Raw genomic sequence first — 27,861 nt, 5'->3', positions numbered from 1 at the left:
TTTTTATTTCCGAGTTTCCATATATATTACTATACAAACTTGAAACCTCTTGTGGGTGAATTAGACCTATCGGAAAAAGCTCATATTTTGCATATGATTATCATTACCAATTACAATTCGAATTAAAACAAAAAGTCAAAATTGTTGCCTAGTGGCCATAGTGCGTTCCAAAGCCGTATTTAGATAGACAAAACTGACGGCCCCAAATAGTTTGGTTTCACGGTGTTCCTAAAACCGTTATTAACAAAAAATGACCATAAATTTGCCATACGGCATTCGAAAGATACAGTATCCAAGCATCTTCTCAGTGAATTTCAAAATGATCCATCGAGAGATTCGAGAGAAATTGCAATTTGAAGTTTTATGACACGTTTCATAAGGCTACCAGCAAACACCCACGGGTTTGGTCCTATCTCTATAAACAAAAAATATTTGTCTACTTATTTAGTACATGTCTTTCGAAAGATATACTAATCAAGTATATCCCCTGCAAGTTTGAAAATATTTCATTGACGGAATCGAAATTTATAGCGACTTGGATGTGGTATGCGGTCGTAGATGGGTTTTCTACCAGACTTCAGGCGTGAATCAATGTTTGTTGTCATTGACAATCATTGACTATTTAGAACGTTTGTACGTGTCGCGGTTTTTAAAGGAAAACCTTATCATTTAATTACATAAATATAATGAACAAAAGGTGTTATTTATATGGTGCACTGAAAAAATATGCAAATAGGGTTGGCTACCAAACGTTAAATATAATGTGTAAATTTAAAAAAATGGATGAAAGTCGTAATGTTTACTTCAAAAGGCCATATCTCAATGGTTTGTTGACCGATTCTAATTATTTTTTCATTATTGAACAAGTAGACGTTTCTTCGTTAATTTTCGTTAAGAAGGTTTTCCTTTAAAAACCGCGACACGTATAAACGATTTAAGTAGTCAATGGACAAACATGGATTCACCAACGACACATGGATTCACACTTGAAGTCTGGTAGAAAACCCATCTATGACCGCATACCACATCCAAACCGCTATAAATTTCGATTCCGTCAATGAAATATTTTCAAACTTGCAGGGGATATACTTGATTAGTATATCTTTCGAATGACATGTACTAAATAAGTAGACAAATATTTTTTGTTTATAGAGATAGGACCAAACCCGTGGGTGTTTGCTGGTAGTCTTATGAAATGTGTCATAAAACTTCAAATTGCAATTTCTCTCGAATCTCTCGATGGATCATTTTGAAATTCACTGAGAAGATGCTTGGATACTGTATCTTTCGAATGCCGTATGACAAATTTATGGTCATTTTTTTGTTAATAACGGTTTTAGGAACACCGAAGTTTAGCTTCATGATGTCTTTGGCAAATTTGTTAGTTTTTTTGCAATTTTTTCCAATGGATTGAATTAGCGTGGTCCTTGTGGTTGAGGTGTTCAAAGTATCGACTGCTTAGATGTGTGAAGTTTACCTGCGCAATACCCTACAATATAATAATACAAATGAATTGAAGCAAGTTTGCTGAATAAACAAGGCTATATATAATGGTTAATTTGTTATGATTCTTTTAAAGATTTGGAGTAGGGTGGCTCTCGAGAAACAGGGTTGCTTATATTATCTTTTGATGTGTTAACTTCTCGCAAATGCATTGTTCTAGAGATTTTTGAAACTTTTATTGGAGCCCATTTTCACCGTAGCGCTGATGTTCCAATTCCTTTTGATTGGACAATTGCAAGTGATTTTTATAACAAAAATAGTTTTCTTCAAACCTAACTGTCTTCAAACATTGCAATTTAATTTTCAATCTATCAATTCCATCTGGAAGATCGACGATTGGTTAGTTATGGAGAACAAAATTTATTTATTTTTTAGAAGAGCTATTTTTTTTTTATCTTAAATACGTTTATTTAGGCTCAAATGCTTTAGCTTAACGAGGCCGATAATTCATTTTTTTTAAGTACATGTCACATGTTAGTGGGGGAATGGAAAGCCGTATTTAGGGGCGGCTTGCTCCCCTCTTATGTAAGTAAAGGAAAAAGGTAGGAAGTGGGATACATATTGTGTGATTGACATCGTCGTTTGCTGATTGATCATTGTGGCGGATATGCACACTTTGTTGTAGTGTTGTAGTTTCCAGCCCGTAATCGCAGGGGCGAGGGGAGGGTCGATATTTCGGATAATTATTGGCACTCTGATACTGTCATGATGTTCTCTATATCATCTGCATGTGAGGTATGTCATGATGTTCTGGGTAGACGGTTATCAAGAAGGGTATGCACCGAAGACTCGTGAAGCAATGCCATATTGTAGATACAGGGATAGGTTGGTGAGATTCTACTGTGAATGAGAGAGGGGAAAATGTATTAAACTTGGACATCAGCGGTTTTCAAAAAGATATAGATAAGATAAATATAGGGGTGGTCACGGCTTGCCAGAACGTCCCGGACTGGCACATAGGGTGATCTACCTCGGGCCCGAAGGGAATCTATTAGTTGGGACCTGGCAACACAGTACTCTGCGCACAGCCAAACAACATGCTCGATGTCGTGGTAGCCGTTCTCACAAACACAATGATTACTTTCAGCAAGCCCTATACGACGGAGATGCGCGTCAAACGAGTAATGGTTGGACATGATCCTTGACATCGTACGAATAAAGTCCCGGTTCACATCCAACCCCTTAAACCAAGCATTCGTTGATACCTTCGGGATAATGGAATGTAGCCACCGTCCCAGATGCCCATTGCTCCATGAGGTTTGCCAACTATCGAGCGTCCTCTGACGAGAGATACTGAAAAATTCGTTGAAGCAAATTGGTCTTTCGTAAGTGTCGCCTTCTAATGCGCCCACCTTGGCTAAAGAGTCCGCCTTCTCATTGCCCGCAATAGAACAATGTGACGGGACCCAAACCAAGGTAATCTGGTAAGATTTTTCAGATAAAGCACTCAGATATTCCCGTATTTTCCCCAGGAAATACGGTGAGTGCTTTCCAGGCTTCGCCGCACGGATGGCCTCAATGGAGCTGAGACTATCCGAAACGATGAAGTAATGGTCTGAGGGCAGGGTGTCAATGATCCCGAGAGTATACTGAATGGCAGCTAATTCTGCGACGTAAATTGAAGCAGGATCATTGAGTTTGAATGAGGCAGCAAGATTTTCGTTGAAGATACCGAAGCCTGTGGACCCGTTGAGAATTGATCCGTCAGTGTAGAACATTTTGGCGCAGTCGACTTGATGGTATTTGGTATAGAAAATATTTGGGACCACTTGTGGGCGAATATGATCCGGAATTCCACAAATCTCTTCCTTCATGGATGTATCGAAAAATACAGTGTGATCAGAAGTATCTAAGAGATGAGCACGGTTGACGTTATACGTAGATGAATTGATGTTCTGTGCCATGTAATCGAAGTACAAGGACATGAATCGGGTCTGAGAATTAAGCTCGACAAGCCTTTCGCAATTTGCAATCACCAATGGGTTCAGAATATCGCATCGAATGAGCAATCGATATGAGAGGTCCCAAAATCGATTTTTCAGCGGAAGAACGCCCGCCAGCACTTCGAGACTCATCGTATGGGTCGAGTGCATGCAACCCAAGGCAATACGCAAGCAACGATACTGGATTCGCTCCAGTTTGATGAAATGTATGTTCGCAGCGGAGCGAAAGCAGAAACATCCGTACTCCAACACTGATAATATCGTTGTTTGGTACAGCCTGATTAGGTCTCCTGGATGGGCACCCCACCATGTTCCAGTTATTGTACGGAAAAAGTTGATCCTTTGTTGGCACTTCTGTTTCAGATACCTAATGTGACATCCCCAGGTACCTTTAGAGTCGAACCATACCCCGAGATATTTGAATGTTGAAGCCTGAGCAATAGTTTGATCCATTAATTGAAGCTGTAGTTGCGCTGGTTCACGCTTTCTAGAAAATACGACTAGCTCAGTTTTCTCCGTGGAGAACTCGATACCCAGCTGGAGAGCCCAAGCAGACAAATTGTCCAAGGTATCTTGCAGTGGTCCTTGCATGTTGACGGCTTTAGGACCTGTAATAGAGACCACACCGTCATCTGCAAGCTGCCTTAGCGTGCAGGAGTTGACAAGACATTCGTCAATGTCATTCACGTAAAAATTGTAGAGGAGAGGGCTTAGACATGAGCCCTGGGGAAGGCCCATGTAGCTAAATCGTGATGTCGATAAATCGCCATGCGAGAAATGCATTTGTTTTTCAGACAACAGGTTTAGCAAAAAGTTATTTAAAATTGGCGAAAGACCATGCTGGTGCAACTTCTCATAAAGAATGTTGATCGAAACTGAATCGAAAGCCCCCTTAACATCCAAGAATACTGATGCCATCTGCTCTTTATTAGCATATGCCATTTGAATTTCTGTTGAGAGCAACGCAAGGCAATCGTTCGTCCCTTTGCCTTTGCGGAAGCCAAATTGTGTATCTGACAGTAAGCCATTTGTTTCGACCCAATTGTCGAGCCGAAACAGGATCATTTTCTCGAACAACTTCCGGATACAGGACAGCATTGCAATCGGACGATACGAATTGTGGTCGGAGGCTGGTTTTCCTGGTTTTTGGATGGCGATGACCCTCACCTGTCTCCAGTCATGTGGGACAATATTACCCTCAAGAAACCTATTAAATAAATTCAACAAGCGTCTTTTGGCAGAGTCTGGCAGATTCTTCAACAAGTTGAATTTGATTCTATCTGGCCCCGGGGCTTTATTGTTACATCATAAGAGAGCAAGTGAGAACTCCACCATCGTAAACGGTGTTTCGTTCGCGGTATTGTAAGGCGACGCGGCGCGGTAGATTTTCTGTGTCGGGGCGGAATCCGGACAAACCTTCTTGGCGAAATCGAATATCCAACGGTTTGAATATTCCACGCTCTCGTTAGTACTGTTTCGGTTTCGCATACGTCGGGCCGTGCCCCAAAGAGTGCTCATCGATGTTTCTCTTGTTAACCCGTCGACAAACCGGCGCCAGTAACTGCGTTTCTTAGCTTTCATTAAATTTTTCATTCGCTTTTCCAATATCGCGTACACTCGATAACTAGCAACTAACCCGTCGTTCCGGAAGGTTTTATACGCGGCAGCTTTCTCCGCGTACACGTTTGAGCACTCTTTGTCCCACCACGGGTTGGGAGAACGTTTTTGGGTGTTCACGTCGGGTACTCCTTTCGTCTGAGTTTGAATCGCGCTATCGAGAATCGAGTTGGACAAAAACTTATATTCTTCCTCCGGGGGAAGTACCTGTGTTGAATCGATAGTTTTGGATATCTCAGCAGCGTAGCTCTTCCAATCAATGTTTCGTGTGAGGTCATAGGGAACATTGATTGGTGCCGATGGTCTTGAACCAGTGGTGATTGCAATTACAATTGGTAAGTGGTCACTACCGTGGGGATCAGATATTACCTTCCACTTGCAATCTAACCGTAGTGATGTCGAGCAAAAAGATATGTCCAGTGCACTTGCTTGCGCAGGTGGTCTAGGGATCCGTGTCATTTCCCCTGTGTTCAGAATTGTCATATTGAAGTTGTCACAAAGGTCTTGAATTGTCGAAGATCGATTATCGTCGTATAGACAGCCCCACCCCGTACCGTGAGAGTTAAAGTCTCCAAGAAGCAGGCGGGGCGAGGGAAGGTGTTCAATCACGTTGGAGAATCTTCGATATCCCATCATGGCCCTAGGAGGAATGTAAATAGAAGCAATGCAAAGATCTTTGCCTTTGATTGTTGTTTGACAAGCGACAACTTCAATGCCTGGCGTCGAAGGGAGGTTGATTCGATTGAAGGAGTAGCACTTTTTGATCCCTAAAAGTACCCCCCCATATGAGTCTTCTCGATCCAAGCGGATAATGTTAAAATCGTGGAAGTTGAGGTTTATATTAGAAGTTAGCCATGTTTCACATAGGGAAAATGCATCACAATGATTGTAATTTAGCAAGTGTTTTAATGAATCGATTTTGGGGATAATACTTCTGCAGTTCCACTGTAAAACAGTGATCAGATCTCTGATTCCGTCTAATAAGTTAGCCATCGAAGGATACGATCGCTGTAAGGAGGGGCCATTGTTCAGTCAACTGTTTTAAAAATGTTCTTGCTGTTGGTAGAATAGCAACCAGCAAGCTTTTCATAGGATCGGTAATGTTGAAAGCTGTGAATATCCAGTCCACAATGTCAGAAAATTTAAGGAATCCCGTTTTAGGTTGAGTTTCTGACTGTAAAATTGGAGCACTTGGGATTTTTGGTGCCCCGGGGAGTGCTGGGAACTCCTGGTTGTATCTCAATTTCCCAAAACCAGGAGGTATTATCTTCGGATTTGTACCAGCACTTCCAGTTGATGAATTATTTTTATTTTGTACCCTTGTTTGGGACAACCTAGGACCCTTACGAGGAAGTTCAGGTGAGTTTTGATTAGGTCTTTTCCTAGAGTTTCCAAGCGGAGCCAAAGAATGCCCCTCGCAAGGGTCGTTAGAGGCGTTATCGTCAGTTGGCAAGAGAGCGAATGGGTTTTCGGAGATAAGTGGAACAGCTCTTTTAAGCATTTCTGCGTAAGAGCGTCTGGAGCGATCTTTGGCGGATCGCTTCAGTTTATCCGCGCGAAGTTTGTACGTTGGGCATGTCAAAAGTGCATGCGGATTCTCCCCACAGTAAACACACTTCTCAGCGGGCCTACTGCAAGTATCATCCGCATGGCGTTCCCCACATTTACCGCACCGTTGCTTGTTGCTACAGTAGGTGGCCGTGTGACCTAGCTGCTTGCAATTGGAACAATTCATGACCCGCGGTACAAACAGGCGTACAGGTAGACGTGCTCCTCCCACTTCAACGTAGCTCGGAAGTGCAGATCCGGCGAAGGTTACGCGAAACGAGTCTGATGGATAGTAATTACCATCTTCGATGGACTTTGAGTGCAATTGCTTGCACTCCAAAATCTTAACTGATTGAAGGTTAGGGTCCTTAAAGCGGCCAGCCCCATCATTCATCAGATCATCGACAGTTAGACCCGCATCACTTACCACACCGTCGATCTCCACATCACGAGAAGGGATGTAGACGCGATACTCCAGCGTAAAGAGGCTATTGCTAACGATATCATTGGCCTGTTTCAAGTCAGTAACGACTACGCGCAGTTTATCTGACTGAACCTTTTTAATCTCGGTTACGGCCGAGTAAGGTTTTGTCAGCTCCCGTGCAACAGTTATGCTGTTTAACGGTTTATTTTTGGGCCGAAAGTATACCACCCAAGGACCAGCGGATCCATCCTGGTAAACCTTGACTCGGGGGGGCTGTGAGACATTGGGGGGAAGTGGATCGACCATAACATTATCTGTCTCAGTATCAGATATACGTTCTTCTTCCTCATAATATTCGTCTTCGGAGGGTGATCCTTCTGTTTGTTCCATTTTGTTGCGGGAGCAACACGCTCGACCGCACTGTTTAACTTAAATCAAAATAAAAAATCAAAAGTAATAAAAAGAAAAAAAATCGATAAGAAAAGTAAAAAACAAAACACTTCACCAGTTGGTTCCTGACGAGCTGGTAGGTGAATTGATCCTTTGTTTGTTTTATCCGTCACCCGCGTGACCTTCACACAATAGAGCTGATATAGCTCGTCTAAACAAAGCCGTCTTTCAGGCAAGAAAACTGTTTAGTAACTTCACTGCACCGAATATCGCAGGTAATATTTATCACTCGCGGGACTGTTTATTACTAATGCTTTACTGCAGCCTCTACCACAGCAAGCACCTTCGTACTACCGAAAAAACTAAACCACACCGGAGAGAACAAAAAGCACTTGTTTCCCGGTACAAAGTTGGGTTACGAATGATTTAGAAGAGCTATGTTTTTTAAACAAAAATGTTCATTGATATTCACGAAACAAAAGATAACAATCCCAGTAGCGAATGTCATGATAACATTTATCACTCCTTTAAGCTTTTTTTATAAATGTATATTTTCGAAGATTTAGGAATAAAACATTTGTTTCTAGATATATTTTTCATAAAAAAATGTTGAAATTCATTTTCTCAAGTATTTTTTTCAATGTCATGTAGCGCCATCTACTTAAGTTATAAAGTATGAATATCTTTAGTACATGTGTTAAAAATATCAAACAAACAACTTTGCCGAAGAAAGTTTTGTAAAAAGATAGAACTGATCTAGATCAGTTTCTACTTATCTAGATCAAAACCAAAGTTGTCAAAATAATGATCATTTCAATCTAAGATACTTTGCTAAAGACATTAATCCTCCAGGATATATACCCAGGGCGCTAGAGGTTTTGAGCGTCGAAAGTAGCATTCTGCCCCACGCCGTCTGAATTTGATAAAAACATGAATAAAATTGAATTTGAATATTTTTTTCTTTCATCTCATCCCATTTCACATATGATTACAAATCCTTGGAACACTTTTGAAATCGTAAATCTATATTCTAAACTTTAAAAATAAGGTTCCATTTTTGGCGCTGTTCTGGTTTTGGCAACTGGAAAAAATATAATTGTTGCCAAAAACGGAATTCTACTGTAAATAATTTTGGTAACCCCTCTCTAGTAACTGCGCTACTGAATAGAACTATTTGATTGCACTAGCATGAGTTGGTGCATTCATTTGAACAAATTCAAAGTAGGTGAATAAACATGCCTTGAGCATACAAACTAATTGTGACAGCGACTTGGATGTTGATTGCAGATGAGCACAGTTATCTCGTCTGGTACATCAGAGATGGTGCCTGGAAATACCATCTCGATTGCGACAATTTAATCGATACTATTTGCCACGCTAAATTATATTAACAAAATGCCAGGGGGATCCTTGTGTGTTCGAAAAGATTGACAGATAACTGGTTTAATTTCGATTTTCCTGAAATGACACTTTCGATAAGGCACTTAAAGCTGAACTAATCAATGAAAAACACTAATCTTCAATAAATCCACGTAAACCTGTGATGCAACTTTCTGCAAATTCATGACAACTTGCATCAGCTTTCACTAAATATTTCTGAATATTCCATATATGTATGCCTCACACTCGCTCAAATAAAGCTGGCAATTCATTAGTTCCAGCCATTAACTCGTTTGAACTGTTTCAACCATGTGTCCTCGTGTGAATAAATCGACCAGCCCGGTTACATAAAAAGCACAAACCAATTTGTTCGTATTAGATACATACCGAGTAACACCAGCAGTGGAATGGTGGTTAGTCCTCCTCGCTGCCATTCCTCCAGCGACACGCACCCATCGCCATCGTAGTCGATTTCAGTCATCATGTCTTGCAGGATCTGAAACAAATAAAGATAAATAAACGGAAATAAATTTCAGGCGATGTCACCGAACATAAAAGCAGACCACGACCGACATCGGAGTCAGCAGCGATCAAGCAATCTAACTTAATTAGACCCAAGAAAAGTTCAGTGCTGGAAAAGTTTAGTCAAGTTTCTTGTTTGTTAGAGCATGCTTCGACCGAGCCGTTCGGTGGAGTATATACCTATCTAAGTTGTATATATTCATCGTTTCGTCGTGAGTAGGAGGAAGTTTAACTTACCGGGCGCAGCTCCGACACATCCCAGCCGAGATATTCAGCGACGGACATCATTTGATTTACGATCGCGTCCGTTTCGGTGGTATCCAGCACACCATTGCTATCGGTGTCGTACAGCCGGAACATGACTAGGGCCAGACGCGCGGGGATGGAAAGAGAGAAGAAGATGACACAGTTTAGCATCAGATAGCAGTCTAATTAACGTCCAAAAATGCCGCGAGGGTTTTCGTGGAATGCAGGGTCTTGAGTTTATGTGAGTTGTTGCGTAGCTATTTTTTGCGTAGCTCTCGCTGTTGACACGTTGGCAAGTTTTTCTATTAACCGGAAAAGGGGCTTGGTTTGTAAACTTCCTGTGCCAGCGAAAAAAGGACTGAATTCAAGCATAAGCACTTGCACATCAGTTGAGTAGACGTAAGGACGTTTTCACTAAATTTTGGTCTGTTACTCGTTTAGGAAGGCATTTTGATTAAAACTGAAAAAATATGGAGTGAATGAAAGCGTGCTTCACTATTCAAACGAAAAACAGTTGATTACATATCTTCGAGTAAAACTAGGAAAACAATAAATTCACTCACATTCTAGTTTATCCTCGGGTCGTCCTGCTTCCAGCAGCGACAAATAGCAGACGACATCCTTCAGTGGTACCTTCAGCAGCATCGGATCCAGATAGGATTGTTTCCGCGGGAGCAACCGGATATCTGCGTAACGGATGAGGAAAGGTAGAGAAACCGTATAAAGTAAACAGGAAATCAATTTTGCTCGTTTGTAGTAAATTTCCAAAACAATATATTTGACACAGCAACAGATTGCCTGTGACAACCGGGGGAAAGTTATTTCTAAGATCTGCGAACGAAACCGACACAAGATTGATATAAGTCCTTTGGGATTACGCATTCTGGGTGAGGTTGTTAGTGGTGAAATATCGCCACCGCCGTCGGTCACCACACAAGTTGGATACAAGCCAATATATTCTCCGCTCATGAGGAAGGATAGATTTTATGCATGTAAACTCTCGGATAAGCCAAGACTATTGATGTTATTACCACCTCAAATGGAAGTTGAGGTTTTGTTGAAAGGGTAATGAATTTCTGTGTAAGCAGGAAGTGTGAATGGTTGTCTGGTGTGAGGGCTTTCAGCAATACAGTTGCGAATTATTCTAAACCGAAAAATTTGATTTATTGTGTTAGTTTAAAAAATATTCAATTTTATTTAAAAAAGGATTTAATTTTATTTATTTTTTTTGAAGTATGAAGATCGTACAATAGAGATGTTTCGTTGAATTTGCTATAACATCGGTCTATCGGATTACATAGATTTCTGTCGAAAAACACGCCCAAATCATGGATAGAACCAACCCTCTCGATGACATATGCTTGAAGAGTGTATTCGAAACGTCTTAGAGCTGTCGAGCGTCCAAAACTTATTATTTATCGACGTTGATCTGCATGCCGTTCAGCGAGCACCACTCCTTAATATTAACTATCCTCTTGGAGCAAAGCTGGAATCAGGAATCAGAATATATTGACTTTAATGGCACGTTTCCCGTATGTAGTCGGGGATTTGTGCCTTGCCGTGTGTTTTCATCACTTCCTGAGCGGAAGGAAAGGACAAGGAGGTGTGGAGAAGTAGAATTGGAAGGGTGGGAAAAATAACAGCGCAAAAACAAAAATAAACAACAGGTAAGTTAAACTCACAAGTAGTTCAACTTGCCTGCGAATAAGCCAAAAGCTCTTTACCACATTGGATAAGAAACTTTAGTATGTCTCTGAGTTTCAGTCGTCCAAACATGGTTTCGTCTATATAAGGACGGCCGAAGACTCGAAATTGCAATTGCGCTACCGCTGGACAGTAGCATATCAGATGATGTGAGGTTCCGTAGTCGGATTCACAAAGATCACATGAAAAAGACGGGAACGTATTTTTTTCCCTTATCCAACTTGTCGAAATTGGCAGCGCGGGCTTAGGACCAACGAAGTCAATCGCTGAACCTACCCTGGTCAATTCGTCAGCCCATTCATTTCCAGTAATACTGGCATGTTCGGGCACCCAGACAAGGTAAATAGTGTTGACAATGCTTAGTTATTCGATTTGGGTTCGGCAGGCGATCACTAGCTTGGACGGTGATTTGTCTGAGCTAAGGGCTCTGATAGCAGCCTGACTATCGGAACAGAAGCTTATAACTCTGCCGGACAAACTCAGTTGAAGGGCCGATTGTACCCGGCACATAATCGCAAAGATTTCTGCTTGGAATACAGTACAGTATCTACCTAGTGAGTGAGATTGTTCAAATCTCATTTCACGACAGTAGACACCAGCACCAGCACGTCGCGACAATCAGAGAACCGTCAGTGTAACAGACCACTTGCGTTTGTTGTTGTCTTTCCATATAGCCGGACAATCACTCTTCTCGAGAGGGAAACTTCACATGGAATGTCCTGTAAGGAAAATTACATGTGAGTGTAATATCGGTGGGAGCAAGAATATCTTCACCCCATGTAAGCATTTGTGACCACAATCGTGTATTACTGGTAGCAAGATCAACATGGTTACTGTTCCAAAGCCCAGTAACCTGCAGTCTGTATGCACGTGATAGTGCTTCTTGTTTGAGGTGTATGTGTAATGGTTTGATATTTAGAAGTGCCTCTAGAGCAGCAGTCGGAGTCGTGGTGAAAGCATCAGTCAACGCCATGAGCGCCATTCACTGCAGATGGTTTAGCTTTGACTGGACTGTCATCACCTCTCCCCTCTGCCACCATACAAGGCATTCGTATGACAGTATTGGCCGTATAATTGTCGTGTGAATCCAATAGATGTATTTAGGTTTGAGACCCCAGGTCTTTCCAAAAGTTCGTCTGCACTGCCCGAAGGCCATGCACGCTTTCTTGACTCTGAACTCGATGTGAGCAGACTAATTCAGTTTGGAATCCAATTAAACTCTAACGTATTTGACTTGATCTGCACACAGTAGCTCAGAAACAAAGAACTGCAAGGGACGAACCCCGGTTGTTATTCGCTTCTTCGTGAAAAGAATCATTGAAGTTTTGTTTGGGTTAACTGATACTTTAACTTGCGAAACACCAATGTTCGACAGCTCTTGATGCCTGTTGCATTAAGTAAAAGATTGTTCCGATGGAAAATCCAGTAATTAGTATTGGGTATTCGTCAGCAAACCCGTAGTTTGCAAATCCAAGCTCATTGAGTTTGTTCAACAAGCCGTCGGCTACCAAGTTCCATAACAAAGGCGGCAGAACGCCGCCCTGAGGACAACAGCAAATACTCAACTTCTGTATCTCAGCCTGTCGCAGTGACGAGCAAAGTATGCGGTTACTAAGCATTGCGTTTATCCAACCAGAGATACATGACCACGCGTCGCGTCTAGAATAGGATGGAAGGACACATTGTCAAAAGCACCCTGAATATCTAGGAATACACCCAAGTTATATTGCTTGAGCGAGAAGGCTTTCTCAATGCTGTAAACAACATCGTAAAGCAGAGTGATCGTGGATTTACCACACTGATATGCATGTAGAATTTTGTGCAGTTGATATTCACTAAACTAACGTTCCTGATGTGATGATCGATTATCCGTTCCAAAGCTTTCAGAAGAAAAGAACTTAAGCTGATAGGTTTAAAACTCTTGGCTTTTTCATAGCTTGAGCGCCCCCTTTGAGAATAAATCTAACAGTTATTTCTCGCCATGCTTTCGGGATATACCCGTTAGCAAGACTGGAAAGCATAATCTTTTACTTTAAATCCCTTTTGCAGTAGCACGGGAAGTATTCTATCTTTTCTGGGTGATTTGTATTGAGCAAAGCTGGCAACTGCCCACTTGACCGATTCAGTGGAAACCAATGTGCGTGCTAACGCCCACGAGTCCGAATCACCAGAATGAGATATGTGAATATTGTTCAGCTCCGGATTGATACAACCTGGAAAGTGTGTGTCGAAGAAACAATTAAGAACATCTTTTTCGTCCGTCACAAAAACATCATCTCCGGTTTTTAAGGAGTTCATCTGAAAATCATTCAATTTCGAGAGAATTTTATTTAACCTGCTAGCCTCGTTCAGACAAGACACATTAGTGGTGTTGGTAGGTGTTGCCAGCCAGCCCGCTCTGCAGATCTAAGACATTTCTTATATACACTACGAGCTGACCTGAAAGCCGTGGAATCATCACGCTCACTATGCTATATTTCACCCTAAGGAGGAAAATTTGGTAAAAACCAAAATTTCTCGCTAGGGTGAAAATTTGTTGGTAAAAACCAGTCTTTGTACAGGAGGGCACAAATCCTTGTTTCATACTGTGTTGCGTTTCGGCTTCGCCTCATCAGAAACCAACACTAACTTATTGTCGGAATAGATTAGCGCCGGCTTCACGCAAATCCCTTAAAACTAAAACACACTTTGTGTTTCAATCGAACGACTGATCAAACGTGATGTCCCGTTCGAGCAGAAGTTCTGTTTATGCCGATGAGACACAGTGAAACCGAAACTTGTCTTGGCTTAGCAGGCCTATACGAAAGCATTATGCTATAGGATCACGCTCACGCCGGTTCCAAGCTCTTCTCATATCCTTCTTCATTCTTTCAAGCTCAGCCCTCCACCAAGGGGTTCCCCTAGTTGATTTAACAGTACGAAGTGGACAAGCTTCTTCGTAGGATGCTAATATGAATGAGTTTGTCGTATCCACGACATCATCTAAGTCGTCTAGTTGACTAATTGTTGGAAAATATCCATGAAATTTAGTCGCTAAGTTTTCCAAAAAGAGGTCCCAGTTTGTAGATTTAGGATTACGATATGTTACCACATTGAAGGTGACATCTAAATGATCGAAAAATATACATTTATGATCGGATAGAGACGGTTCAGTTTCATTTGGAATCTGCCAATTTCCCAGCTCATGCAAAATTCTATCAGAGCAAAGCGTTATGTCTGCAACCTCCTCCCTCCCAGACCTCGCAAAAGTTGGTCGATTTCCCACATTCAGAATATGAGGATTTGTACTACTTATGTACTCCATCAGTTTAGAGCCTCTCAGATTGATGGCTGAGCTGCCCCAAATGATGTGTTGAGCATTCGCATCACTGCCGATAATGAGCGGAAGACCATTTCTGCTACAATATGATACAACGCTTTTGAAATCATCAGAAGGAGATGACTTGTTATGCGGTAGATATGCAGAGCATGTTTACGTTTCCGACAGTCAGTGTAACTGTGACAACACAGATATCGCGAGTTATGAGCACCGATACGAGACACGCGTTAATAGCCTTATTTGCAAGAATGCAAGCACGAGGCATTTCACGTGGGTTAGTCATGCCTGTCTTGTTGTAAGCAATGAAGGCAGTGTCAAGTAACTTTCCAAAATAGAAGTTTCCTTTATGGAAATGGGGTTTTTGGACCAATGCTATGGAAGCTTTACATTCCTGGATGAGTCGAGATAAATTCATAGTTGCTTTACGTTTATGATGGAGATTTGTGCTATTCTAACTATTGTTGATTAGAGAACTGTACATTTCATTTCCAACATAAATTGCACAAAAACTAGAGGACACCAAACAAGTTGGGATGTTATGTATATAGCGAGCCATATCAGGTTTAAATGCGACACGATTATTTGATTCCCACGATTGCGATTTGATTCCCACGATTTGCGAAGAATTATTGGTCCACTTTGTCAGAGATTCGCATAACACAGTAAGAGCAAAACCCAAAATGCTCCGTGCACGACTGGCATATTTTAGACCCTCCAGTCATTAAGTCCTCGACACTGAACTACACCTTGACTTAGGAACTCCTACTTTCAGTCGCCTTCTACGACATGGGAGCAGGAACCTAGTGGCTCAAGTTTTGGCCGGACACCACATGGCCTCTGGGCAGGTTCGTCTGTACGCATTGAAATTTGATAATCGAAATCCAGCAAAACTTCACCGAGCTACCATCAGCCGAGAGTCTCAGCAAACTCCCAGCCAACTAAAATTCGGCAAAATTAAGCGGATAATCAGCGAAAAAACTTCGGTGCGTAGAGTGAACGTTCCGCTGCGTAATGCAGCATACTGGGGAGTTCGCCCAGCTCTTCCCAGGCTCCGTTCGCCATTGAGAATATTTTAAACCCCCTCAACAATTTTACCCATAGCACGGGTCCCATGACACTATGGAATTGGGGTTCCCTGTTTGGTGGGTGTTTACCACTGGAACAGGTAGTCCGTAGTGTAAGTCTTAGCCGGTTGAAACAACCACTACCGACACTACACGGCTTATCTAGGCTGTTCGGAGAAAGTAGATGACATTAGAGGACAGCTTCCATGGATGACCGAACAGCCGACTGTTTACTGGTACAGGGCACAATGTTTTATGAACAAAGGAGGTAAGTAATCCGGACCTGGCCCTTTCAACGGGTCAACGCTGGTCAAAGCACTCAACACATCGTCAGCGTTTACGTTTTGGCGAGGGAGGCTGATATCAAATGTTGACAATGTTTCAGGGTAGACTTGCGACTAGTTGACAGGAGAGCTGGTAAATATACCTCACAAGTGATCTGCAAAAAGATCCAACGACTCGGCTGCGAGCTGTGAGCAAACATTTTCTAGGATACCCCCGGAATGTCTTTTGCTATTTATAAACTTCCAGAATGTCGGCGAATTACTTCGTAGTCTGTATTGGACTTGATTAAGATTCTCACCGAATGCACTGTTACGGGCCGTTTTGTATTGCAGTTCAATTTGTCGAATAATAGTTTTGTTGCAGTCCTGTGACGTAAGCATCGCTTTTCTTTGTTTTCGGAATTCGTCGTGTAGGCGACCAAGCTCGGCGTTCCATCACGGATACTTTAATCTGCTTTTTTACTGACCCTTTTTGCTTTTCTCATATAGAAAGGTTATGCAATCACTCTGAAAAACGTCAACCTAATCCCGGCCCGGAGGGCCGAGTGTCATATCCCATTCGACTCAGTTCGTCGAGATCGGAAAAAGTCTGTATGTGTGTGTATATGTGTGTGTATGTGTGTGTATGTATGTGCGTATGTGTCAAATAATGTCACTCATTTTTCTCAGAGATGGCTGGACAGATTTGCCCAAACTTAGTCTCAAATGAAAGGTGCAACCTTCTCATCGGCTGCTATTGAATTTTGGATCGATCGGAATTCTGGTTCCGGAATTACGGGTTTAAGAGTGCAGCCACACAGAAATTTCTCATATAAACTATAGGAAAAATTAAAAATAGAATTTTTATTTTTGATGCTAAATGTCTTCAAGGAGCATGAAACGTCGAGATTTGATGCAAACTCGAAAAAAATTGGCACTTTTTTGCCTTTCTCATATAGAAAGGTTATGCAATCACACTGAAAAACGTCAACCTAATCCCGACCCCGGAGGGCCAAATTTTTTTTTTGACTCGCATAAGGTTTCTGGATTTTAACAGGGGCGTAGTTGATGGTTTAAGGAGAGGGGTTACACCCCCCCCCTCTACTGTTCACTCCCCTACCTTAAAAATCTTCTTAAATCACCCCTCAGACCACCACCCCATCCAGCCCTCATACCCCTCCCCTTCAACCCCACCATCTTTTAACCACCACTATATCACAAAGCATACCAATTTAAGCTGGGGAGTCGTTCGTTCATGGGACTTTCGCCCTCCTCACATACCCACCCCCGCATGACAAAATGAGTTAGCAGGCAGATAACATTGATCTAATGCTGATTAGGCTAATGAAGTACGATATTTTTTTGTTTCAAGTGTTTCACCGTCGACACGTAGCTCATCAAGTTCGTGGCTGGCAAGCCATTGGGTATAAGTGCAAAGTGTACTAAGAATGTAATAGACATTTCCACAATTATGTTGAACATAAAAAGCCTCCGTGCCATAGTTTAGAGAAATGAGAAAGGCACAATTGCACCGCTAGGTGGATTAAAACAGGTTTTTTAAGAACATTACGGCAAAGATATATGGCCTCGTAGAACGCTGCCACTGCCTGATTTAAATCGTTTTCATCCAGCATACCATGCTAATTGCCTGCAATGGGTGCTGAGATTTCATCGAGGTTGCATCGAGTTAAATCAAAGTCAAAGGTCGTCATTATTTGTATCAGAAATGTCCCCATCGCCCTTCTTAAAAAGAAGGGCTTATGGTGTGTGTGTCTAGCTTGAACCTAGAGGTCGGAGGCTCAATCAGTGTCATTGACGATGATGGTCGTCTTTTGCTCCGACGTCGCATTTTCAGGGATGTAGCACTTAAGATCGTCATCGAAAGACCACCGGAGATGAAAGAGATTGTAATCACCAACAATAAGTACATTATCTCGCCTACTGCAGCAAACATATAAAGATCGATCTGGCAGTGAAACGCGCAACATCTTGTTCCAAACATTGACATGCAGTCATTTTTAGTACAGTCCCGGTTAGATGTTTATTTGTAGCAATAAGAACACTACCTCTGGGCCCTAGATCACTGACAGAAGAGTTGCGATTGCATTTATAAATTGCGTAGATCTTCGGAGTTTATTATATCATCGCGTAGCCAAGTTTCGGTGAGAACAATAATGTCGTCGTCGCAGGAGGTGAGGGCAAGCAAGAAGGTCTGAGTTTTCGTTCTCATACCATGAACGTTCTGGTGGTAGTAGACGGGCAAGAAATCATGTGTTTTTGCCCCAACCCGTGTTCTTCGCCCTCGGACATTACTACACATCGAAATGCGAAACGCCAACTACGCTGCTAATAGTCCGATTTTAGCGATGGTTCGTCGCTTCATCGAGCTTGCGGAGCACTTTGACCTCAATTATAATTCATCACAATTTTGTCACCGTTTGCTGTTACATTAGGTTAATTATTTTTAGTTTAGTTCATTAAGACTTAGTGTCAGATGAACACAAATTTTAAATCCAAATAAAAAATACAAATCTGTTTTCATCGATGGGTCACGCGCTCGGAAAACAGCACGTAGATTTGTACGAAGAGGTCCGAAAATGGCTTGACGAGCGGTTTTTTTTTCAAAAGGTCAAACATTGTTTTGTTTTGTTTACATAAATTATCCGAGAGATGGGAAAAATGTATAGCTAGCGAGGACAAATACTTTGAATGAATGAACAGTCGGGTCTTCTACTACTCGGATTCCTACTACGTGGATTCCTATTGCGCGGTGCCCGCGTAATAGGAATCCCATAGCTTATGGGATTTTGACTAATTGGGGCTGTGGCTGAGTATTTCGTCCGCGTTAATATTAAGCGCCATACTTTCTTTGGAAAAGTTGTTGTGCTTACTTTGACCTACAATTTAGTGTAATTTGGTATCCAATTAGTTGAGGACTGTACCGACATGGGGTGTTTTAAAAGAGAGCAAATAAATTGAACCTCTTATCGTGAATGTGACTAACGTTGAATGGGTATAACATGAAATATATCGAAACACTGATTATTTTAAAAGGTGGTGTCTTAAGAAGATTTGTCCAGAAAGTCAAGAGCTTCTGGATGGTGGAAATATTAACTCGGAATTGTCCCGCCAGGCGGCGCTAGTGCGAATGTTCAATTAGTGTCAAAATCATTCCTTATCTCAACAACGAGAATATTTAGCGGGGTACTGTTTTCAGTAAAGTTGCTCGAGAAATCAAAGACTACCAGAGGGTGACATGTTAGTTTGAGATACTCTCATTATGTGAGGCTAGTGAGCGTACCACCTTTCAGCACATTAGGGATCATCCATAAATGACGTAGCATTTTTTGAGTGATTTTTAACACCCCCTCCCCCATCGTAGCATTTCGTCACAACCCTCTAAATACCCCCCCTGGTAATTACGTAGCTTGACGGTAACACTGCCCCCCCCCTTGCCACCGCAATTTTTTTTTTAAATTCTATTCTATTCCCCTTTAAAAAAGCTACGTAGCATGACATGACCCCCTGCCCCCCTGTCGTCACACATCATCACAAAATGCAAAACTCCCCCCTCCCCCATATAATGCTACGTCATTTATGGATGATCCCTTATAGAATGTGATACATCTCAAAAGTTCTAATTAATTAAAGATGGTGTTTTCGGCAAAGTTCTAGATCAGGTCAAGGGCTACGCGATTATGGACAAATCAAATTGAAATAGATCTGCCAAGTGGCGCTAGTGAGCATGTACTATATTTCAAAGTGTGTATCTCGAGATCATGCTAATTTAGAAGTGTGGTATCTTCGGCAATATTCATCAGCGGGTCGAGTGCTGCCCGAAAGCGAATAGATAATTTCGGAATTGAACGACTAGGCCATGCTAGGGAAAATACAATTTCCAGTACATGTTAGGTGATGTTTTGTCACGAAAGTTTTATAATTAAGGAAAATTATGTTTTCTGTAAAGTTTCTGAAGACGACAAGGGCTGTTAAATAGTGTAATGACTAAATTGGATATCACCCGGTAGGCGGCGCTAGAGAGCATACATCTTTTTATTTTAGTATCTCCAAATGGCGGTAATTTAGAAGGGTGATGTCATCAGCAAAGTTGGTCGAGATGTGAAGGACTGCTCGATGGTAACAGATTAGTTTGGGATACTCTCACTATGCGGTGCTAGTAAGCATACAAGCTTTCAATACAAGGTAGATTGTAATATATCCCAAAAAATTGATAACTTAGAAACATGTTTTTAACAAAATTCTTGAGGCGCCTATGAGCTAGAAAAAAAATGATATTCAATATGGCAAAGAGTTTTATTTTGCGGGGCAATTTGTTGACACATGAAAACCAATTGTTTTGGATATTTTCAATGCACAGGGGGTCTGCCAATGATACTCTTAAATTGGTTTTGGATCCTTGTCCATTTGGCAATGTTCCAAAACCAATTTAATCGTTCGTGCGATTTGTGTAACTAAGCCATAAAAAGTACAAAATAATTTTGAGTACGGCTGTCGCCCAAGTACGTCACTGTGCAGCGTTTGAATATTGTATGTAGCGGATATGCTACCTACCTTCGATCCGGCAGTTGACGGAATTGTTGCTTTTGCGGGACGAGTTTCGGGAAATCTGCGAGTGACTGTGGCTGTGGCTGTGGGACGGGCTCGAGTCGGCCGAACGCCGGAACGGGGCCTGCAGGATTGATGTGCTGCAGCCCATCGGGCTCGGTGTCACTGTCAGCATCGGATGTACCGTGCCTGAAAGGTGTTTTTCGATTGAATTATGAATTATCCCTTCACGGTACACGTGTGACGGGCGAGGTTTTGTGTAGAGCTGGGACTTACCGCTTTTGCCCTGCCGGTCGCTGCTTTCGTGGCCCAGGTGACCGAAAGATTGAAGCTTGTCCGTGATGCCGTGTATCCGTTCCACGAAACTGTTGCGCTGTGATTCCTGGGAAGGAAGTGGCGTTGGCAGGTCGATGACGTTGTTCAGGTTGGGGATGGACCCTGCAGGGAGGAAAATTGAACCGAGTCACAATTTCGACCTTCTAAATGGCTTTTTTCCCTTCCACGAAATTTGATTACTGAATTCGTTTGTTTTGTACTAGTATTACTCACCCCGATTGTGTGACGTCACCGGGGCACAAGCTGCGTTGCTGCTGATAGCAGCCATTTGGCTGAGCGCCTTTCCATGGCTGTGCTGAGATTGGTACAAGGCAGGCTTTAGGAATGATATGAACAGGTGCTTGGAGAGCTCCGCTGGCGTTTCGCAGTCGAGAAACGCATCCAGAAAGCGGCGAAACCCTTCGTAGTCAATGTCCTGAAATAGAGCAAGAAATGTACGTTTGATAGGGCACGTGTGGAATGCCAAAATACTGAAGGGAGCGTACGTGAGGCCGTTGTGTCGAATTTCTATAATAAACATAGCATCAGGCAAATCACAGGAATTGGGACATGTGGCTGTTTCCTTAAATAGATGTACGGTTTGTGTTTATGATGCTTTCAGTACTACTTAGGGGTGGGAACGGTATATCGTTTTACGAAAATATAATTTCTTCTATTACGGTCATGGAGTGGGAGCATGAAGCAGCAGATAAATGATATCACTGGGATACTAAATCGACCATAGCATCAACGTGATCGAACAATTCGGGTGTTCCGAATCATGACCGCTCGTTTGATACTATTTTTGTATGAAGCGAAATTCTCGCAATCTTTCGTCATATAAAGTTATATCCCTCGACCAAGTCTCTGTACCAGAATTCTCTCGTGGTTACTCAACTAACGGGGGAAATTTCCATAAATTTAAAAAAAAACAAAGAGAAAGTTTTCCCTTATTTTATTACAGCGAGCACGTTGTCAGATGAACAGCCGAAAATAAATGCATCACAGTTATTATCCAGATTTGTTTTCCGGTGAGTAATCGCCCTTCCCATCTCTGACGTCACTTCGAGTTTTTCGGTGATGGATTGGAAACCATCAGAATAACCTTATCCGCTTGATGGAGGGTTGGCCAGGGTAGGACAAAAAAGTTCATAATCTCCACGCCGCAGTGTGCTAGAAAAATGATGCCATTGATTAGGTGGACGTTGGAGTTTACTGGGTGTTTTGCGACTGATGATAGATGAATTGGTAGTTAGTGCACAGTGGGCTAGAGCGGTAATCTAGTGAGATAAATTAGTTTTGAGCACTCGTCCAAAAATTTGGAGTTGTATGCTGAGTTTGTCGGGAATATTTAATTCTTTGTTCGTGAAAAATAATCAGTACCCAACGTAATCTAACCCGTCTAAATTCAACGCTTCTTTCTACATTGATCGCACCGACAGAGCCAAAATAGAAACAACGAACCCCCCGCAAATATGGAAGAATGCTTCTGTATATAAAATGTTTATGCATATAAAAATCTGCATCTTTTAGCAATATTCCTTGTTGCGGAAGAGCGCAATTTCTAAACGTCCCCTTGGAACTACTTCATGCCATACAATTGAAATTGAATCTTTGTTACATGTAGCTAAATAAAATCGGTTCCGTGCAGTTTAGACACCGTCAACAACTTTTGTTTCATTTCAATGGTATCAATATCGTATCACTGTCGGTCTTTGTGTCGCTGTTTCGTATTACCTTTAAATCAGCTGGAGTTTTGTGCCTCGAAAGATGGATGACACGAAATGTGTCCTACTGCTGAGAACGAACATTGGTGCCATGAACAAGATTTCAAAATGCCACAGGCTCCAGTGAAAATCCTTGTGAGGACAATAGGTGTGGGCAAGCATGCAGCCGCTTAGCAATATCAACCCCCTGCGGTGCTAAGTCGGTTGCCAGATTTGAGGTCGATCAACCGATCGAAGCCTACTGCTCAACTGGAGAGCAGAGGTTCCAACCTATTCGGGTCGGATTCGCTAAGTCATATAAGCCTACATCTGTTGCATCCGCAACATTCGACAATCGATTGTCGCCGGCGGCCGGATTTCCTTCCAGTGGATAAACTAAGGGTTGAAGTGCGCACATTGAAGTGCAATAAAAAATAGTTCCACAAATCAGTGAATGAAACGAACATAAATTACAAGTGAAAATGTCGCTTCTACACACTCCGCTGCTTGCGAAGGCTTTGGAAGCTCATCAAAAGAAACAAGAAAACGAGGAAAAAGAATCGGTAGTAGACAATCAAAATTGTGATTTTGACAGTGACGATAACGATAAAGAAATCGAAAGTAATCCGTTAAGCTTACTGGTTTACAAGCGAGGGCAAGTGAAAGCGAAATTGACCCGCATCCGAAGTACACTGCGTGCGGATCGTAGCCACCTGATGCTATCACATTTACAGGTGATGCAACAAAGTTTACAGACGTATTACGACGTATATTCAAGGTACCACAACGAGATTCTCGATCACGTCAATAAAGAGGGTAGGAAAGCGCAAGAAATTGAATACCAGGAGTTTGCGGATCTTTTCATGGAGATATTAGCAACCATTCAAACACTTGAGAGCTCTTTGTACGCCGTACGTGTGCCGTCATTCTCGCTTGTCGGTACCAACTAGTTCTGATCGAGTAATTATACAACAGCAATTCTTGGATCTTAAGAAACACTCCGCCGCTTCAGATGCAATGAAACTGTATCATTTAGAAAAATTGCTTGGATCTGATATTGTTGTTATAGATATAAGAACCATCAACGACAACAATTACCAGAGAGCGTAAAAATTACTTGAAGTCCGGTTTGAGAATAAGAGAAGTATCATCGACACGCATATTCGAGGACTCTTCCAACTTCAGAAAATGACAAAGGAGTCCGACGATACCAGATTCTCAAAATTTGCGAATCATCCGACAGAACAGCTCCATCGCAACAAAAATCCAAATCTGCCATCAAACCAGTGTTCGGGAAGAGCAAAGGGTCAGGTAGCAACAACTCAACCAGACAACGAAGGTTTTTCGTACCACCTATGTGATAAAATACATACAACCTTTAATTGCGAAGAATTTCGAGAATTGAATAGATCTTACCGTCTTAAGAAGGCGAAGGAGATAAGAGTTTGTTTTAATTGCCTTCACAAAGGTCACTGTATCGTAGAGTGCAAATCACAGAAGAATATGTAAGTCAAGGCATAACACATTGCACAGTGGAAGAAATCCAACCAAAAAGGAAATTAATTGGAAGCCGCTGAAAAAGTATCACAAAATACACACCAAAAGGTGCGTGCGGTAAATAGATTTGATTGCATCTTGATCGCTAGAGTTTTCCGCATTCCGGGTATATTTCTTTGAACTTTTTCAGCGGCTTCTGTATTAGGCCTTAGATTTGATGAATACCGGTAATGTTCCGGACTTCAAAGCCCCATATCACCGGTCACAGGTGCGTGCGGTGAACATATTTGATTGCATTTTATTACATAAAATATTCCGCAACTTTTGGTGTGTATATTGTAATACTTTTACAGCGGCTTCCAATTAATTGCCTTCTTGGTTGAATTTCTTCCACTGTGCATTGCTTCATATTGAAGATAAGCCTGATCAGCAGAAGAGCAATGGTGCGAGAAGGCAGAAAGAAGAGGTTTCTAAAGAGAAAAGAGTCTTCAGAGTGGCAATCAACGAATCGATGACATTACTTGCTTCAAGTGAATCCATATCAAAGGATTCAACTATTTGTTCATGTAGCACTCATTCGACCCAAGTCCTATTAATGACTGCAGTAGTCTGGTCGATATAAAACAGAAAACACATCAGTGTCGATCCTGGATCTATGTCAAACATGAACCCAAAACGGCGCGCTCAGATTTTCTGTTTTTGAGCTCACAATCTCATTCCCAAAAGCAATCCGTTTTTGAACATTTAGCTGTTCGCGCACAGTTCGAGGTGAGCGCAATGCTCACGAAAATAATATCGATGACACACACTCACACACAAAGAAACTTTATTAGTATTTGGTTTCGTATTCCCCCTCCCCCCCCAACCCGGCCACCACAAGCAATATCATCATTGCTGCTGCACTGCATTTTGTTTTGTTACCACCTTTTATCCACTGCTATAAATAGCCCTGACCTGAAACTTCTAATAAAAAATTCTGCTATCAGACCTATAGATTAGAGCCGACAAATTTCTATTCGCTAAAAACACCTCTTTATTACCCGTGCCATGACGACACCCTTTAAGTAGTAAAATGATATATATATAAGCTCATGATGAGTGAGATAATATTGTTTGGCTCCCCGCCGCAGGTATTGCAGCATCATCATTGACGCATTTTGCTTTGTACCATTTTCTCGCTGTTTATTAATAATCCGTTTGTATGTGTGTGTGTTGAGAACTAAGCTTACTAGAAAAAATTAACGGGTAGCGTCAAGACTGGAACCGACAAACATCTACTCGTTAAAACGCCTATTTACACCCTAGGCCATAGAGACACATGATGAGTAGTTGTTCGAATGAGCAATATAAACTTCTCATCATTGCAGCAACAATTGTAAATAGGACAGCATGGAAACGTTGGTATGTGTTATTGAGGTTATCTCTGCACATTGTAGCCAACAGAGCTACTATAGGAAACGACATTGCATTGCACAAGTATGGGTTTGGTTGAACACTAACGCATCATTTGGGAGCATTTCGCTCACAGTTCGAGAGTGAAAAAAACATATGCATTTCCGCTCCCAAAGGTTTGTTTTGGCTGTGGTGTCGAAAAGGTTAGCGTAGTTATTGGACCTTCCTACAACTCCAAGCTTTGTTACTGTTACCGGAATCAATGGAATAAGATCAACAGCGAACAAACGCATGTCTGTAGAAATTGAATCTATTACTACCGATTTCAGTGTCACACTAAACTGTCTATTGCTTCCACTGTCTGATAACAACACGTCTTCTTGGAGGATTCCCTCTAGCTTGGAACTGGCGGGTCCACAGTTCAATCGCGTAGATGAAATCGATTTGTTCATTGGCGGCGGTTTATTCTGGCAGTTTCTTATATTAGGAAATTTTAAACTTGCAGATGAGCTACTGGAACTGCATAACACAAAGTTGGGTTGGATAGTAACTGGTGAATACAACTTAGAAAGAAATGATGCATCAGATGTAATTGTTCATTCAAATGCAGTAGTCGTTTCGAATCTTGATATTCCGGCTCGAAATTTTTGGGAAGTAGAGGAGGTCACTGATAAAGAATCTGCCACAAATAAAGAGGAATTTTGTGAGGAACATTTCCGGACCACCCATATTCGAGACGATGGTGGCCGGTTCATTGTATCACTTCCGTTCAAGGAGAACATCAATGAATTAGGAAATTCGAAGGCCATAGCTGTAAAACGATCCTTCATTTTGGAGAAACGCTTGAGTCGTCATTAGGTTATCACGGAACAGTATGTAGAATTTATGGACGAGTATTTGAGACTGGGACATTGCAGGGAAGTCGACGAATCTAAGGACACACCGAATCAACGAAATTATTATTTGCCGCATCATGATGTTCTAAAACCAACGAGCTCCAGCGAGAGTGGTCTTTGATGCATCCGCCAAATCGTCATCAGGAAAATAACTCAATGATGTACTCCATGTCAGTGCTGTAGTACAGAGTGATTTGATTAGCATCATAATGAGGTTTGGCAGTACGTTTTTACTGCCGACATCATAAAGATGTACCGCCAAGTGCAAGTTCGTCAGAATGACATCAGATATCAACGAATTCTTTGGAGAAGAAGCCCGATGGAGCCGATTAAAACATTCGAGTTAACCACTGTAATCTACGGAACTGCATCTGCTCCATTCCTGGCAACTAGGGCATTGAAGTAGCTTGCCATCGATGAAAGGGAGCGGCTTTCAGAAGCATCTGAAGTAGTAGAAAATGATTTTTATGTCGATGGCATATTATCCGGTGACGATACTATACTCGACCCCATTCATTGTCAGAAACAGTTGAAGGAGCTCTTGAACACAGGTGGATTCCCAATACACAAATGGTAAACTAATTCCCAGGAGGTATTTGAAAATATTCCAGAGGAAGAGAGAAAATCGATATTCAGAGTCTAACAGCAAACGAGGTCATCAAATCACCACCATCGAAATATATGGGTTCACAGATGCTTCAGAATTAGCATATTGTGCTTGCATTTATATACGCTGTATAAAACCAATGGAGATGTCAGTAGTCAGCTTTTGTGCAGTAAGTTAAAGATAGCACCATTGCGAGAATTGACTATCCTAACAAAGGAGCTGTGCGCTACATTGCTGTTTTACGCGTTTCACAGACAGTTATTCAAGCAATGAATTTAACCCTTTCATGGCCAACTTTTTTCTAGTGAAGGTAGGGTTTCAAAACTATTTTTCCTTTAAAACGGTGGGGTCAAGAAACTCGAAAAATCTTTTTTCATAAAGGTAGGGCCTTTCCTTGCAGTGCTAGAAGCTGCTCAATTTTTACCTTCCAATGCTCACTACAATTCTCCTAGAATATTTACAATAGTCCAACTGCGTGGAAAGCGTAGCCAGAAATAGTCTAAATTGGTAAGTTTTATCAGTTTTCACTAATATTGCAACATAACGAAGTTATATGAAAAATTAATTTTCCGTCGTCAACGTAAACGGTCCCTGGCAGCACTGCTCCATCGGAGTTCAATCAGACTAACTACAATAACTTCAGTTCTAGAGCTGATCCTTGTAAACGTTAATACTCAAATGAAAGCCAATAGTCACATTTATTAGCCTTACTTGTTTTTGTGAGCAAATCTTGCCTTAATCAAAAGTTATAGCTGTTTAAAAACGTTGTTGTCCACAAACAACATGGGCATGAATGGGTTAAGTAAATCGTTTTGTGGAGTGATAGTCACATCACCCTAGCGCCTTGCTTTCGGTATTCGTCCGCAACCGGGTTCTAGAAATAAACAAATGCTGCAAATTATGGAACGCTACATGGAATTACGTACACACTTCAAATAACCCAGTAGACATTGTATCGA

The 27,861-nt window shown here is 41.7% G+C and overlaps 1 protein-coding gene across 1 annotated transcript in view; it reads right to left on the bottom strand.

The window, feature by feature from the left end:
• LOC131692384 (diacylglycerol kinase 1) overlaps positions 1–27,861 on the bottom strand; it is a 420,215-nt gene that overhangs the window by 75,157 nt on the left and 317,197 nt on the right. The window contains exons 7-12 of the mRNA XM_058979392.1: positions 21,039–21,240; positions 20,766–20,927; positions 20,496–20,678; positions 10,137–10,259; positions 9,565–9,689; positions 9,193–9,301 (exon numbers count right to left, since the gene is read on the bottom strand). Of these exons, the coding sequence (XP_058835375.1) occupies positions 9,193–9,301; positions 9,565–9,689; positions 10,137–10,259; positions 20,496–20,678; positions 20,766–20,927; positions 21,039–21,240 (904 nt within the window). The remainder of the gene's footprint in view (positions 1–9,192; positions 9,302–9,564; positions 9,690–10,136; positions 10,260–20,495; positions 20,679–20,765; positions 20,928–21,038; positions 21,241–27,861) is intronic.

The sequence above is a fragment of the Topomyia yanbarensis genome, chromosome 3, assembly GCF_030247195.1.
Source record: "Topomyia yanbarensis strain Yona2022 chromosome 3, ASM3024719v1, whole genome shotgun sequence".
Classification (NCBI taxonomy): domain Eukaryota; kingdom Metazoa; phylum Arthropoda; class Insecta; order Diptera; family Culicidae; genus Topomyia; species Topomyia yanbarensis.
The sequence above is the reverse complement of the archived record's forward strand: the minus strand, read 5'-3'. Positions and strand labels throughout refer to the sequence as shown.